The 17,027-nt window shown below is 36.9% G+C and overlaps 1 protein-coding gene across 5 annotated transcripts in view; it reads right to left on the bottom strand.

Moving 5' to 3' along the window:
- acbd5 (acyl-CoA binding domain containing 5) overlaps positions 1-17,027 on the bottom strand; it is a 75,872-nt gene that overhangs the window by 42,565 nt on the left and 16,280 nt on the right. For all 5 annotated transcript variants that reach the window (XM_033016078.1, XM_033016087.1, XM_033016080.1 and 2 more), the window contains exons 2-3: positions 8,091-8,211; positions 1,171-1,243 (exon numbers count right to left, since the gene is read on the bottom strand). In XM_033016078.1, coding sequence (XP_032871969.1) covers positions 1,171-1,243; positions 8,091-8,211 — 194 coding nt within the window. The remainder of the gene's footprint in view (positions 1-1,170; positions 1,244-8,090; positions 8,212-17,027) is intronic.

The raw sequence follows: 17,027 nt of genomic DNA, 5'->3' as shown, positions 1-17,027 counted from the left end.
GAGGTGATACATATGTTGAGTCACAGAAGATGGCCGAGGTAATGATTATTTCCTATCTATATTTACTGTGGAAAAAGATGTGGTTGCCATGGTTTTCACAGAGACAGAGCACAAAAACAGGCCATTTGGCCCAATTTGGCCAAGATCCCCCATCCTACCTAGTCCCCTTTGCCCATGTTTGGCGCATATCTCTACAAACCTTTCCTATCAATATTATGTCCAAATACAATTTAAATGTTGTTATTGTACCTGCCTCAACAACGTCGTCTGGCAGTTTGTTCATATACCCACCACTCTCTATGTGCAAACCCTCAGGTTCATATTAAATCTTTCCCCTTCCACTTTAAAGCAATGCCCTCTAGATTTAGATTCCCTTACCCCGAGATAAATACACTGTCCATTCATCGGATGCCCCTCATAATTTTATACATCATGCGCTCCAAGGCATAAAGTCCTGCCTGCCCAACAGCACCCTAAAGCTTAGGCCCTCGAGCTCTTGCAACATCCTTGTAAATCATCTCTGAACTCTTTCCAGCTTAATGGTATCTTTCCTATTGCATGGCACTCAGAAAGCTAATAATCATGTCTTAAAGATAGTCCACATAACAGAATAAGTGGTGCTGGAGATCTTAAACATTTCTGGCAATTTGCATCCTTCTTCGTGAAGAACCAATCAATTGGCCTGTCATTGTTCCCCATTATAAATTTCTCTATTTCTGACTATAAGGAGGATTCATTTCCGAAAATAACAACGTTTTTTTGAGGTGCATAGAAACATAGAAAATACATGCAACAGTAGGCCATTCGGCCCTTCGAGCCTGCACCGCTATTCAATATGATCATGGCTGATCATCCAACTCAGTATCGTGTACCTGCCTTCTCTCCATACCCCATGATCCCTTTAGCCACAAGGGCCACATCTAACTCCCTCTTAAATATAGCCAATGAACTGGCCTCAACTACCTTCTGTGGCAGAGAATTCCAGAGATTCACCACTCTGTGTGAAAAATGTTTTTCTCATCTCAGTCCTAAAAGATTTCCCCTTAAACTATGACCCCTTGTTCTGTGTGCATTAACAAAAAGTACTTCATAAATAAAAGTTGGTAAATCACAATTGTAAACTAATCACTGAAATGGGGTGCAGTTTCAAACAGAAATTGTTTATATTACCTGTTTCATTTCATCAACATAAGCAATCATGGCTGCTTCTTTGGGCATGTCCCCCAGTGAATTCCAGGCATCCCTGTTAAACACAGGAAGGCTTTCCTGTTAATGACATGCAACAAAATACAAACTGATTTTCATGCACATGCTATTTTCAATCACAATCTTCAAAGTCAAGAAGAAATTGCTATGATAAAGTCAGGCAAACAAAGTTTTATCACTAAAAGGAAACACCCAACTATTAAACGTAATTTGTTGCAATGTATTCTTCCACCAGTCCCAGATCTCAATTGCACCGATTACAGTCAACAAAAGCGTTGCAGAATGCCATTACGTTGTAATTAACTATATACTTCAAACACGACTATAGCCAAAGCTTAAATAAATCATGAAGACACAATATTTGGATGTTGGAATTTGGACTAAAAAACAAGCTGCTGGAGAACATATTGGCCAAACAGCATCTGTGGAGGATAGTAGACATTTCGGGCCAAAAGGGTATTAATCTGAAACTTTGACTATCCATTTCTCTCCACAGATACCGCTTGATCTGTTGAGTTCCTTCAACAACTTAAACAAATCATGTTTTAGAATGAGCACTTTTTGATCCCTCAACTAAATACTATAATCCATGGAGTTGCAATTCCGTTGAATGCTGATTTCCACCTATCAGCCCACGTCTGAATGCTAGCCAGGTTTTATTGCATGTAGGCACAGGCTATTTTATTTGCCAAGGAGTTGTGAATATAATGGAGTATTATATAATCGTCCGAGAATATCCGCAATTGTGTCCTTGAGACTGAAGAAAGGTCATTGACTAAATAGCTGGTTGGGTCTGCGAAACGGTCTGTCAGCATCATTTGGGGGCTGGGGTGATGCACCTCCAACATATATCTTCCTTTGTATCTGTAATATCTTCATTTGTATGAGATATTGCCAGCCAGTGGAGTGTTTTGCATTATGTATTTTCATGCCTTATCTCTGGTTAGGTCTGTCTGAACAAGCAAATGAGCTTGCCTGACAAATGATGATTATGTGTAGCAAATACAAGCTGCAACTTTGCTTCAATAAAATGTTGTTTATAGCATTTCTCAACAGAAACAAGCCAGGCAAATAAAATTGAAATGTAATGAACTTGCATTAAGAAAGTACTTTCATGACCGATTTCACAATCTTAGATTACATGAATGTTAATATCCAGAAATTGTTGTACAAAGCAAGGTGCCAGAGACATTGAACATAATTTGACTTGCTGATACAGGTTGGCGGCTAAACATTATCTAATTCATCAGAAAAACTCCTTAGTTCTATTTTTAAATATATTTTGGGAATGCTTATGTTCAATTAAGAAAGTTGACATGGCAGATGAAAGTCAAAATATTGAACTTTCATATGAAGAAAGACTGGATAGACTCGGCTTGTACTCGCTAGAATTTAGAAGATTGAGGGGGGATCTTATAGAAACTTACAAAATTCTTAAGGGGTTGGACAGGCTAGATGCAGGAAGATTGTTCCCGATGTTGGCGAATTCCAGAACAAGGGGTCACAGTTTAAGGATAAGGGGTAAATCTTTTAGGACCGAGATGAGGAAAACATTTTTCACACAGAGAGTGGTGAATCTCTGGAATTCTCTGCCACAGAAGGTAGTTGAGGCCAGTTCATTGGCTATATTTAAGAGGGAGTTAGATGTGGCCCTTGTGGCTAAAGGGATCAGGGGGTATGGAGAGAAGGCAGGTACAGGATACTGAGTTGGATGATCAGCCATGATCACATTGAATGGTGGTGCAGGCTCGAAGGGCCAAATGGCCTACTCCTGCACCTATTTTCTATGTTTCTATGAAATAATTATCGTAGCACATACACGATGTAGTGCTAAATGTTTCCTTAGATCATGTACTCAAGTCTTTGAAGCGAGCCAGAAATGATCTTGTGCCCCAAGGAAGTTACTGCGCTAACTTTATTACAAAATCAAGTGTTGTAAATATAGAGAGTTTGAAAATCATGAAGGAAAATGCTGAAAATATTTAGCAGTGACAGTGGAGAAAAAAAAAGTTAATATTTAATGTCATTAACCAGTCAGCTGAAACTTAAATTTCTTCCTCTATAGACACTGCCAAATGAATTGGACATTTTGAGCATGTTCTATTTTTTTTTTTTTTTTTTAAAGTCCCATTTTATTCCCTTCCCTCCAAACACACCCACAGCAGCATCCACCGCTTATCTGAATGCAATTCCTCTGCCACTTGACACCTCGGATAATAAGTATTCAGTTCAGCTTAGTTTAATGTCACGTGTACTGAGGTACATTGAAAAGCTTTTGTCCGTGCTAACCAGTCAGCAGAAAGGCAATACATGATTACAATCGATCCTGAACAAGACATTCATACAGGAAAACGTGGTTAGGTGATGTTTCGGGTTAAGACCCTTCTCTGCATACCTTGAGTAGATGTCACAGTGGAGCAGCAAGATATAGAAACACGGAATGGCTGGTGTCAGGTTACAAAGAAAAACACACCAAGTGCTAGAGTAGCGGGTCGGGCAGCATCTCTGTAGAATACGGTTAAGTGACATTTCGAGTCGGGATCCTTCATACAGGCCCTGATATGAACATTCATATGGGTACACTGATGAATAACAGTGATACTATGGCAAATCTCCTCCCCAACCTTTACACCCATCTCCAAATAACCTTACTCCAATTCCAGTTAATAATGATTATTTCGGTGATGACAGAACACAAGAAAATAGGGACAATAAGCCATCATGCAAATCAAACACGCACAACCATGCTATATGATCATGATGATCTGCCCAAGACCTCAATTCCTCTAATGTGTCAATTCCACATAGCCTTCAATTCTCATCTTTTAAAAATGTACTTCCCTGTAAATACCTTCAGTGAACAGCCTCCACAACCCCCAGAATTTCAACAATCCACCACCTGTGAGAAAAAATTCTTACGCATTTCAGTTTTTTTAATGAACCCCTTTATCTTATGATTTTCCTTCAAGAGTCTCCATCCAGTGGAAATATCTCAACATCTACTTTGTCATGCACCCGTAATATTTTTTATGTTCGAATATGATCATCCATCATCCTTTTAATCTCCCAAGTAGAAAAATCCAATTTTTTTCTAGTCATTTGTGATTGCACAATGCTATCCATCCCATGAATTAGCCTAATGAATCTCCGCGATTGCCTCCAATGCTAGCATATCCTTGCTTAAATGAGGGAAAACAAGACCGGTTTCCAGGTGCAACCTCACCAACACCCTGTACAATTGTGACAGATCTACAGCATACACCAACACAATTTTTAAAATAGGAAGATATATCTGATCAATAGTTAACAGGATCAGAAATTCTTGCCAATATTTGTCCAGCAACCAAACATCACTCTAATATCTGAGGTACACAAAAATGCTGGAGAAACTCAGCGGGTGCAGCAGCATCTATGGAGCAAAGGGAATAGGCAACGTTTCGGGCCGAAACCCTTCTTTGAGACTCCAGAAGCAGTATCGCTGTCACTTTTCTATGTTACAACAATAACTTCAAGACCCTTATTTAATATCTTCAGGTTGTTAAAGATGCTACAGGGAATTAAAATTATATTTTTTTCTTTTCTGTGAAGTTAGAAATGCAGAGCTAGTGATTGTTCAACAATTTGTAATCCAATATTATTTTTTGGTAGGGGGAAGAAGAAGTGGTCCGGGTGAAGCAAAAAGATTTAAAGTATTCAATTGAATTAAAGCTCATTGAAGTAAGCCAAATTTCTCTTGAATTATCAGCAGTAGCCATTTTTCTGGTTTTGACAATTTGAGGAACTGCAGTTTCCCCTTTCTAATTTTATTTAGAAGAAGTATTACTTGAATGTTTTCTGGTTAGTCTGGTCAGAGAAATTTAAGGCAAAATATTTTAAAATATAGCAAGCAGAATGTGAATACTTAAAATATGTCAATTGTCACAAAATTGACACAGCTCTTGAGATGGGTCACGGTTAGTCAGTCAGGTAAAGAGAAGTTGTAACATCATACCTAAAGGATGCAAGAGTTCTTGCAACAATAAGGGATTGTAGAGGGGGGAGGTTATAAGAAGCACATCAATATTAAATCTGTGTGTACCTTTTACCAGTGCTAAATATAGAAAATACAGATGTGTTTCAGATTTTGTTCATTCCTGCAATGTTGGATAATGCTCTTCAAACAAAGCAAATTATGAAGGTCTCCACATTGACGAGCACTTGCTTAGAGCTTCCTGTCAATTTCTGCATTACTGGACTGCAATGCTACTGAAATGGAAATCAGCAGGAAACATTGCAACCACAAAAAGTAAATGACCAGAGACTTTAAGAACCTAGGCAAATTATAAATAGCTACTTCCAAAAATCTACTTCTGTTTGCTCTGTAGAAATGCAGCTGCTCTATTGCTCACAATAAAAAGTAGACTTTTGAACGGAAAAGCTAGAACTAAATCACATAAAAACCATGACAAAAATAAATTTTAATCAGCTCTAAATCAAGAATTGGGTGGCACAATTGGGCACATTTTCGCATTTTCTCTCCTTCTGATACCTTATCTTCTGTCATTTTAGAAAAAAATATATAAATGATCTGAATAAAAAATAAATCACATGAACCATAGTTCATACCTTTAATTTTATGTTTACTCTTAAGCCTTTAAAGCTAGGCAGATCTCAAACAATGACAAGCTAGAGTACAGGAAGGAGATAGTAAGCTTGGTAGCATGGTGTCAAGCTAACAGCTTCTCCTTCACTTTCAGCAAAATGAAGGAGCTTATCATCAACTTCTGGAAGTCAGGTGAAGTATACACCCCAGTGTATACAGTATGTTACACTAAACATTATATCTTCATCTGTACACGGCTTGATTGTAATCATGTTTAGTCTTTCCGCTGACTGGATAGCATGCAACAACATACTGGATGTTACCATACACGTCACTGGATAGCATACACGTGACAATAAAGTAAATTAAAACCAAAAAAAAGTGCTTTAAGTTGCAGAATGGTAGAAAGGGGATGGTAGGGAAAACTGAGCATCTGAGATATGCTGCAGACAAAGTTGGCAAAGTAATAATTACTTTAAAATCCAGCAACAAAAAGAAAATAAACAAATTGAAACAGGTCTGTCATACAAGAGAGAAACAAGGGAGCAGTCGCTTCAAATAACTAACACAACACCTCAATGTCTGGGTATGTTGCAGCCAAATGAACTTGAATGCAATAATCGCAGGCAACTATTCCCTTGTTTAATCTCTCTTCATAAATGTGGCTTTAACTTTCTTTTTCAGTTAAATTCATTTTCTTCCTGTCTCCAACTGCTCATTTTTACAGAAATTATTACTTTGATAAATTTGTAAGCTCACATAGAAACAAAGAACATTCGGCCCTTTGAGCCTGCACCGCCATTCAATATGATCATGGCTGATCATCCAACTCAGTATCCTGTACCTGCCTTCTCTCCATACCCCCTGATCCCTTTAGCCACAAGGGCCACATCTAACTCCCTCTTAAATATAGCCAATGAACTGGCCTCAACTACCTTCTGTGGCAGAGAATTCCACAGATTCACCACTCTTTGCGTAAAAAATGATTTTCTCATCTCGGTCCTAAAATACTTCCCTCTTATCCTTAAACTGTGACCCCTTGTTCTGGACTTCCCTCACGATTCCAGGTATTCCTTTTGTTCTCTTCCTCATAACTATTTTGGAACTGAAGACACTTATTTTTCCTCGCTTAACCTGTTCACGTGAAGTGACTTTGACCTGAAACATCACTTCTATATCTCCCTCATTGATGCTGTTTGACTTGCAGGGCAAGAACAGTTTGAAAAAGAGGGACCGCGCTCAAAAGAGAATCATTTGCAATATCAAGCCAGCTAAAGACTTGATATTGAAACAAAGACCTTTACTGGCAAAAGGACTAAAGAAGCAAAATAATATGTGAACTTGAAGGGCACAAGTTGAAACTGGAAGAAAAAGTGGGGGGAAAAAGTGTGTTTTCAGATTTAGGGGAGGATGGAACTGTAGAAAAAAATTGTTTGGTGAACAAGGAAAAAGATCTAACCAAGGTAGCTGAACACAAAATCTGCCCAGCACAGTTTTTAAAAATTTTTTAAAGGCATCCTTTAATTCATTACACTTGTTCAAGGAGAGATTGGAAGGGTATTGTACCAAGTCTATACCAGAATACAAAAAAAACACCTAAATTCTAAGGTAATATCCAGTCATCAACTTGGTACAAGTTTTTGACTTCCCTCTGAACGTATATTCTGAACTGAACATATATTTCCAACTTTAAGCAGTAACCGATACATCACAAAAATAACTCATCAGTTTCCAAACTGATTTCATAGTTCAGCTGGCCCTACTACATTTTAGGTAACATTTTGATAGAAAACCTATTCAACCAGGGGAGATCGATTTTCAATCCATCTATCTATCTAGTTTGAATGTGCTGATCTCACTGTTCTGACAACAATAGTTCACTGTTCACAACAACAATAGAATTAGAACTAGGATCTTCGGGGTGATGTCATGATGCACTTCATGCTAAACTGATTTGGCATATTCTTTTTCTTGAATACACCAAAGAACAAGCAGCAAATGTCACAGCTGGAAATACATTCAGTGTGTGTTCCAATTTAAAAGACTAACCAAGGTAGCTGAACACAAAATCTGCCCAGCAGAGTTTTTTTTTAAAGGCATCCTTTAATTCATTACACTTGTTCAAGGAGAGATTGGAAGGGGATTGTACCAAGTCTATACCAGAATACAATTTTGCATTTTGCTGGATATTGTTGTCCTATATTGGAAATATCAAGCTCAGGTTGACAAGTGGGTGCACAAAATGGCATGACGACAATTTTACACATTCAGTAAATTAAGTCAATAAATGAAATATCATTACCATTTGTACTTGCCAATGGGATCCCAGAACCCCGGCCTAGTGGTGTTGCAAGGTCCCAAGGTTGCTTGCTTGTAATAACTGTAGAACTTCAGCATAAGCTCATTTGATGGTTGAAATGAACCTATAAAACATTTCAAAAATTGATGCCTAATATTTACACTTATAAAAAATAATTATATTAGAATAGCTGCAACTTACAATACAAATGGAAGATTGCAACAATGCTATCAACAAGCCTCAATAAGAACAAATAGTAACAGTCATGAGGTTTCCAATCTATTGGTAAATTAGCTGTTTCTGGTAAATGTTATGGTACTGATCAATGTAGCCATGCTGTGAGAATATGGACGGAGTAGATGAATTTTTGATTAATTAATATTTAGCTAATACTTCAGGCATATACTTCAATATTCCTGCTCAGAAAACACATGCATGTGCACTTTTATCATGTATTATTGGTTAAATTGAGAAAGGGAGCAATGACAGAGATATATTAAATTTAATTTAGATTAAAGCCAGGTGTTGCAATTTGGCAACGAAAACCAGGGTAGCAAATAGTAGGGCCCTGGGTTGTGCTGTAAAACAGAACAACCCAAGGATACAAGTACCTGGTTCAATGAAGGTGGTAACATGAGTGGACACAGTGTTGATGAAACTGTCTGGCACGCTGGCTTTTATCGGTCAGGGTATTGAGTACAGATGATGGGCTGTCATTTTACTTCGGAGTCACGTGAGTGACTACGTGAAGAAGCCCGCCAGGACGCATGCGTGTCAGTTCTGGGCTGACCTGGAAGAGGGGTCCGCAGAAGGAAAGACAAGTGTGCAAGGGGTGCAGGAACGAAAGAACCTACTGGACATGGTGTCCAATTTCATACAGCCAGACCAGACTGGTAAAAATCTGGAGCCAAAGCTAGCTGCCAGTATAGACTATATGTCTCTAAACCAGTTACAAGAACAGGCTGTACTGGACACATCAAGACACCTAGCACCCCTACGCACCCACCAGCAGAACAAGAATGACTGGTGAAAGCTCGAAGACCCGGTACTCAAAACACGAGTCTTTTTTAGGCCATGGCCCAGGCCGGCCTTCTTGTAAGATGCGCGGACCTCCAACGCCAACCAAACCACAAATCCAGACACCAGCGCAACAACAGCAGCGAAGAACCTACAAAAAGAAGCAAACCTGCCACTGGTAACTATGGAGGTAGGTGGGTCTGGTTCCCTACAAAATACAGGGAGCATGGAGGTTGGTGGGAGATTACACTCTTTTCTGAATGCATGGAGCATGTTAACAACCCATACTTACATCTTAAGCAGTATCCAGGGATATACAATAGAGTTTATACACAAGTACAGCCCTCCAGTTCAACATATACCGAACCGAATGTTCGTGCTTTCTGATAAAGAAAAATCAGAAGCGCAAGCTGAACTGGAGCGGCTTTACGTAAAAGGTGTAATTGAGCAAACTCAACACGAACCATTAGAATTCGTGTCCAATATATTTACCAAAAACAAAAAAGATGGTGGTTGTCGCATCATCATAGATCTGACAAAATTGAATACATTTGTACAATATATTCACTTCAAAATGGAAACCTTTGTTACTGTTAAACAATTAATTTCCAAAGGTTACTTCATGGCCAGCATCGATTTAAAAGATGCTTACTATTCAGTGCCTATACGAGGTGACCACAGATGTTACTTAAAATTCAACTGGATGGGACAACACTGGCAGTATAAAGTATTGCCAAATGGCTTATCATCAGCCCCCAGGCTGTTTACAAAAATTTTGAAACCAGCCCTAGCGTTTCTACGGAAACGAAAACACATGGTCATGGCATATTTAGATGACATACTCATTGTGGGCAAAACTTTGGAATTGGCCAAACAAACCGTAACAGCCACAAAACAGTTATTTGAAAAACTGGGATTTATTATCCATCCAGTTAAATCTAAACTAACGCCTTCCACTACTATGGACTATTTGGGGTTCACCATTGACTCAGTTCACATGTCGGTGACTCTGCCTAAGGGAAAGGCTAGAGATTTAATAGAGGCTTGCAATAACCTCATTGACATCAGCAAACCATCCATCAGATTGGTAGCAAAAGTAATTGGCAAAATGGTGGCTGCCTTTCCAGCCACACAATTTGTTTTATTTTTATTTTTTATTTATTTATTACAAGTAGACATATTATAAAATGTAGTTACATATTATAGTAAAAATAAAAAAAACTTTTCATATACATCAGTCATACATTATTAAAATTTTCCATTATCAATTACTTCTGCTTCTAGTATTTTTATTTTTTATAGAAAGCGAGAAAAAGAGAGGGTAGAAAGTTACAAATAAAAATGAAAGCAAAAAAAACAAGAAACAACACAACAGAAAAACAAGGGAGGTGGAATGGGTTACCTGTAATACATCAATGGAGATAGGTTCGTAGGTTATAAAGTATAGAGTATAGTTTTTCATCTGTTCCTGAGTTCAAGTTTCAGCTGGGTCCTCGTGCTGTGCCAATCTATCCCTTCAGATAGTTAATGAATGGAGCCCAAATTTTATGGAAAAGATCTTGTTTGTCCATTAAGACAAGTCTAATTCTTTCTAAGTATAGGGTTTCCGACATTTCCGTAATCCACATTTTAATTGTGGGGGTTGTAGGGCCTTTCCAAAATTTTAATATTAATTTTTTTCCGGTTATTATACTGTAATTGAGGAAGTTTCTTTGGTTTGTTGTGAGTGTTAAGCTTTGTTCTGATATTCCAAGTATTATTAATTTTGTGTCTGGGTCCAGTTTTGTATTAATGACTTCTGAAGTTATTTCAAAAATATCTGTCCAGAAATGTTTAAGTTTTATACAGTTTGCAAACGTATGTGTTAAATTAGCCTCTAAATGTAGACATTTATCACAAATAGGAGAGATTTGTGGGAAGATTCTATTTAGTTTTATTTTAGAGAAGTGTAGTCTATGTAAGACCTTGAATTGTATTAAAGTATGTCTGGCATTTAATGAACATTGATGTATTTGTTGTAAACTTTCGTCCCACATATCTTTCGTGATAGGGTGACCTATTTCATTTTCCCATTTGTATCTATATGGTTCGGTCGGTGGTACCTCGTTATTTAGTAAGGTGTTATAAATATAAGCTATTAGTTTTTCAGTATTAGGATGCTTGTTCAGACATTCATTAAGAATTTCTGATTCCCTATTCCTGTAAACTTGTGTATTAGATTTAACATAATCTCTAATTTGTAGATATCTGAAGAAATTATTTGAGTGCAGTCCATAATTCAGTTGTAACTCTTGAAATGAAAGAAAAGTACCTTTCCCATAAAGATGTCCTATATTTTTGATTCCATGATTTTTCCATTGTGTGAAACCTTTGTCCATAAAGGATGATTTGAATAAAGGATTATTTACAATGGGAAGGCAGAGTGGTATATTATTCAATTTTAAATCTTTTTTTATTTGTTTCCAAATTCGTATTCCACTATGTATTATGGGGTTTTCTTTATAGGTTTTTTTGTGCAGTTTTGTGGGGGCAAATATGATCGGTCCAATTTCAAAAGGTAGACAGTCTTCCTTTTCCATCATTAGCCAATCTGGTTGTTGGTCCATTTCTTCCAGCCAAAAATTCATGTTTTTAATATGGACTGCCCAAAAATAAAATAAGAAATTTGGCAAAGCCAGACCTCCATTTATCTTTGATTTACATAAATGTTTTTTACTTATTCTATGATTCGTATAATCCCAGACAAAACTTGGAACAATGGAGTCGACTTTTTTGAAAAAAGTTTTTGGGATATATATCGGAATTAATTGAAGTAGGTACAGCAGTTGTGGTAAAAAAAATCATTTTTATAGCATTAATTCTCCCAAGCATTGAAATGGGGAGTGTTTTCCAGTATTGAATATTCTTATGTAGTTTATTCAGTAAGGGTGGGAAATTTAGTTTAAATAAAGAGGTATATGTCTTAGTTACATAGATTCCTAAGTATTTAAATTTATCTTTAACTATTTTAAAAGGGGATTGTTGTATTGTATGTAAATTGAATTTTGTTATTGGCATGATTTCGCTTTTATTCCAATTGATTCTATATCCCGAAAACTGACCAAATTGAGTTATTAGATTTAATAGGTTTGGAATACTAGTTTCTAATTTTGTAATATATATTAATATATCATCTGCATATAAGGAGATTTTATTCCTTGTGTCTCTAGTATTGTATCCAAATATTCCTGGATGGTTTCTAACGCTTTCTGCTAGGGGTTCGATTGCAAGAGCAAATAATAGTGGGGATAGTGAGCATCCTTGTCTACAGCCTCTAGAGAGATTAAATTTAGTTGATAACATTTTGTTTGTTAATATTCTAGCTGTTGGGTTAGAATATAACAATTTAACCCATGTACAGTACTTCTCTCCTAGTTGAAATTTTTCCATCACCGAAAATAAATATGGCCATTCTACCTGGTCAAATGCTTTTTCAGCATCTAACGAGATAATTGCTAGCTCTGCGTTAGGGATTCTATTGGAGTATATAATATTAAATAATCTTCTCAGATTAAAAAATGAATACCGTTTGGGGATAAACCCTGTTTGGTCAGGATGTATTAATTTACTGATCACTAAGCTCAATCTATTAGATAGAATCTTAGTTAATATTTTCTGATCAGTATTTAAGAGGGCTATAGCTCTGTATGAACCTGGGTCTTCAAGATCCTTGTCCGTTTTTGGTATAAGTATGATTGTTGATTCATTTAGAGTTTCTGGGAGTTTCTGTTGAGTATAAGCATATTTGTACATTGTCTGTAGGCGTGGGGAAAGCAAATCATAAATTTTTTTATAAAATTCCGAATTTAGACCATCGGGTCCTGCCGACTTTCCGTTTTTTAAGGACTTTATTGATTCTTCAATGTCTTTTATCGTAATTTCAGCCCCTAGCAATTCTCTCTCTTTCTGATCTAGACCCGCAAACTTACAATTCTGTAAAAATGTTTCCATTCCCGTTGATTGTTCTGTTATTTTAGATGAATACAATTTTTGGTAGTATTGTAGAAATCTATCATTAATATCTTTAGGCAGTGTTAATGTTTCTCCCTTATCTGTTCTAATTTTGTATATTGTTTTTTCCCCGTCCAATTTGCGAAGTTGACGCGCTAATAGTTTTTGTGGTTTGTCACCAAATTCAAAATTTAATTGTTTTGTATGTTGATAAAGTTTTATAACTTGGTCTGAATAAATCTTGTTTAATTTATATTTCAATACTGCAATTTTATTGTGTTTTATCGTGGATGGTGCTGCTGCATTTTCTGTGTCTAATTGCTTTATTTCCATTTCCAGTTTCTGTTGTTTGGCCCTATTCTCTTTATTAAAAAATGATTGGGAAGAAATTAATGCTCCTCGTACAAATGCTTTAAATGTCTCCCAAAGAAGGGAGGCAGAGATTTCAGGGCTATCGTTAGCCTCAAAAAACATTTTAATCTGTTTTACTAGATATTCATTACATGACTTATCTTTTAAGATTTGGGGATTAAATCTCCATTGTGACTGTGTCTCTGCCATTCCGTTTACTTTGATCATAAATGTTAATGGGGCGTGGTCTGAGATTATGATGTTATGATATTGTGAGTTATAGGTGAATGGGATAAGTTTTGAATCTACTAAAAAATAGTCTATCCTTGAGTAAGTTTTATGTACTGGTGAGTAAAATGAATATTCTCGGCCCGATGGATTTTCAATTCTCCAAACGTCCTTAATATTTGTGGTATTAATGTATGAATTTAAAAATTCACTTGATCGAGATTTTAGTTTTCTTTGAGTTGATGATCTATCCAAACAAGCATCCAATGTACAATTTAAATCTCCACCGATTATTAAGTTTTGTTGTGTACCTTCCGGGATATTGTTAAGAATTCTCTTAAAAAACAGAGGGCTATCAAAATTTGGTCCATACACATTGAGGAGAGTCACCTTTTTTAAGTATAACTCCCCTATTATTATAATATATCTGCCTTCAATGTCTTCTATCGTTGATATATGTTTAAAGGGTATACCTTTACGAATTAATATTGCAACACCTCTTGATTTATGTGAGAATGAAGAATGGTACGCTTTAGCAATCCATTTTGCTTTCAGTCTATGTTGTGCTTCCTTTTTAAGATGTGTCTCCTGGAGAAATATTATATCTGTTTTCAATGATTTTAAATGTGCTAACACTTTGCCTCTCTTGATAGGTTCATTAATTCCCTTAACATTCCAACTACAGAATTTAATTCCCTCAACCCCAATTTTTATATTCATGTCTTGCATCTTGTGATTAAGTGGTAGAGCAGATGATTCAGCACACTCAACCCTACCTTATACTTGAACTTCAGGTAGATGAATTTTAGGTCACGTCTGTTTTCCATCCGAACGTATCTCCTTAAATAAAATATGCAATTCCATTCCAAATACAAAATATAATGTGATATAAGATAAAAAAGGTGATAGCTAATAGGGTTAGTAAAGTGTGGAAAGTAAAAAAGAAAAGCAACTACAACTACAATTAGTGCAGTTAGTGATAGCCACCCTAATGTGGCTAAGCATCTATGGACTTCCGTAGCTTTTGGTTTATAAAAATACTAGCTCCGTGCTTTCCTTGAAAGGAAAGTTTCCAATTCGATGCATACAATTTGTGGGGGGGAAAGAAATATTGATTATATTCCATTAATGGTATAATTAGTAGTCTCAAATTGAAATATTAGTTTTGTATAATATAAACATTTATCTAAGAATAATCAAAAACGAAAACATCAGAGAGAGGGCCATCAAACATTTCTCATTATAAAATACCTGAATCATACTTTACTTATATTTCATACTTTTAATTAATTCTTAAATAATCTAAATAATCTTGTTATCATTAGTTAGTGTTAGTTAATATTCTTGATTATTAATAGTTGTTAGAGGTTAGAGGTTAGTACTAGAATGTTAGTATTATATATCCGTTGCAGGAAATATACCCAGTTCTTATTGCGAATTTTAGGCAACTCTTAAATATAATAGTTTAAAGTTTAGAGTTCCATATCTTCTCTGCGAGATAGCAGTGTCCGAGTAGGTGTTAAGAGTTGAATATTTTTCAATCTTTGATCTTGTCTTCGACTTTCTTGGCAAATTCAAATGCTTCCGTGTGCTTGTTGAAGAAGTATTCCTTCTTCTCGTAACTGACTCTCAGTGTTGCGGGGTATAACAGTCCATATCTCAGATTCTTTATGTTCTTCAGTATTCTTCTTGTTTCTGTGAACAACGCTCTTTTCTTAGCAACTTCCACGGGGTAATCTCTGAATACGCTAATCTTGTCTCCTTCATATACAAGATTTCTGCTTTTGCCAATTTTCCTCATCATGTCATACAATACATGGTCATATTGGACCTTTACTATCATTATTCTTGGTCGGTCGCCCACCTTTGGGCGACCCACTCTGTGCGCTCGGGCAAGTAATGGCGCCTGATCCAGGTTCAAAATTGTTTTCAGTACTTCTGCAGCAAATTCACGGGGGTCACGAGTCCCCTCTCTGCCTTCCTGGATGCCCACGATTCTTAAGTTCTGACGCCTCTGTCGTCCCTTCAAGTCTGTACATTTTTCAGTTATTTGATACAATAACTTTGATAGGCGTTGGTTCTCAGTGATGAGTTGTTTTGTAGTTGCGGTGCTTGTCTCAGCAAGTTCCTCAAGTTCTTTTACAATCTTGTAGTGTTGGTCTAATGTCAGGAGAATAGGTTCAAGTTTAGACTCAAATCTGGATTCCATCTTATTCAGTTTTCCATTTACTTCTTCAGCGTTTTGAGTCATATTTCTTTCAATTTCTAATTTCCAGTCCTCAAGGACTTCGTGTACAATCTCTGTGACCTCTTCTTTAATTTGTTCTTGCATTTCTTTTTTTAAAGATGCTAGCTCCTTTTTAACCTCTTGAAAGTTCTGTCTGAGATTTTTAAGTTCCTCCTTAAGGAATGTTTTTAATTCTTCTTTTAATTCTTGCATCTCAGTCTTATACTTCTTCTTTGAGATGTCTTCTCGGGATGCTGTTAAACCTGAGGCCGAGGCTCCAGTTGGGCCTACCTCTTTAGACTTGCCGTTTTTTGCCTTGTGGGGGGGAGTATGTTGAGTCGACATACTGCCGGTGTCGCGCGCCTGATGACGTCACGGGCTTAGTACAAAACAATCGGTCCCGGTTTCTGCAGGTAGGATCTGTCTTTTCCTCCCGTTTTTTCGTTTTTTTCACGGAGCTAGTTGGCGCGAGTCTCTCCTACTCCATAGCGCCACCATAGCGCCACCAGCCACACAATTTGGACCTCTACATTACCAAAACTTACAGAGAGCAAAAATACAAGCACTCAAAATCAATGCAGGTCACTTTGACAGACCTATGAAACTACCAATCAAAGCTAAAATGGAACTAAAATGATAACATCTGGCTTTGTTCCAATCTAATCATTGTCAGTAACCCTTCCATGGTACTACAAACTGATGCCAGTGCACTTGGGTGGGGAGCCACCAATACCATCACCAGCTGTGGCGGTAGATGGACTGCTCAGGAGGCATCATTATTACTCACACTGGGCATAAACTACCTGGAAATGTTGGGTGCATTCCATGGCCTAAAGTCATATTGTACTGGGTCATATCACCAGCATGTTAGACTACAGATAGACAATACCACCGTGGTAGCATACATTAACCACATGGGTGGAAACAAATCGACATCATGTGACAATCTGGCTAATACAATTTGGCAATGGTGTATCCAGAGAGATATTTGGATATCAGCCACTTACCTACCAGGAAGACTAAATTTAGTGGCAGACACCAGGTCACGCAAATTTAATGAAAACACCGAATGGATGTTGAATAAAAAAGTATTTGCTGATATTGCAGCAAGATATGGAACACCAGAT

Source organism: Amblyraja radiata, chromosome 2, assembly GCF_010909765.2.
Source record: "Amblyraja radiata isolate CabotCenter1 chromosome 2, sAmbRad1.1.pri, whole genome shotgun sequence".
In the NCBI taxonomy this organism is placed as follows: domain Eukaryota; kingdom Metazoa; phylum Chordata; class Chondrichthyes; order Rajiformes; family Rajidae; genus Amblyraja; species Amblyraja radiata.
This window is presented reverse-complemented; position numbering and strand designations above follow the sequence as displayed.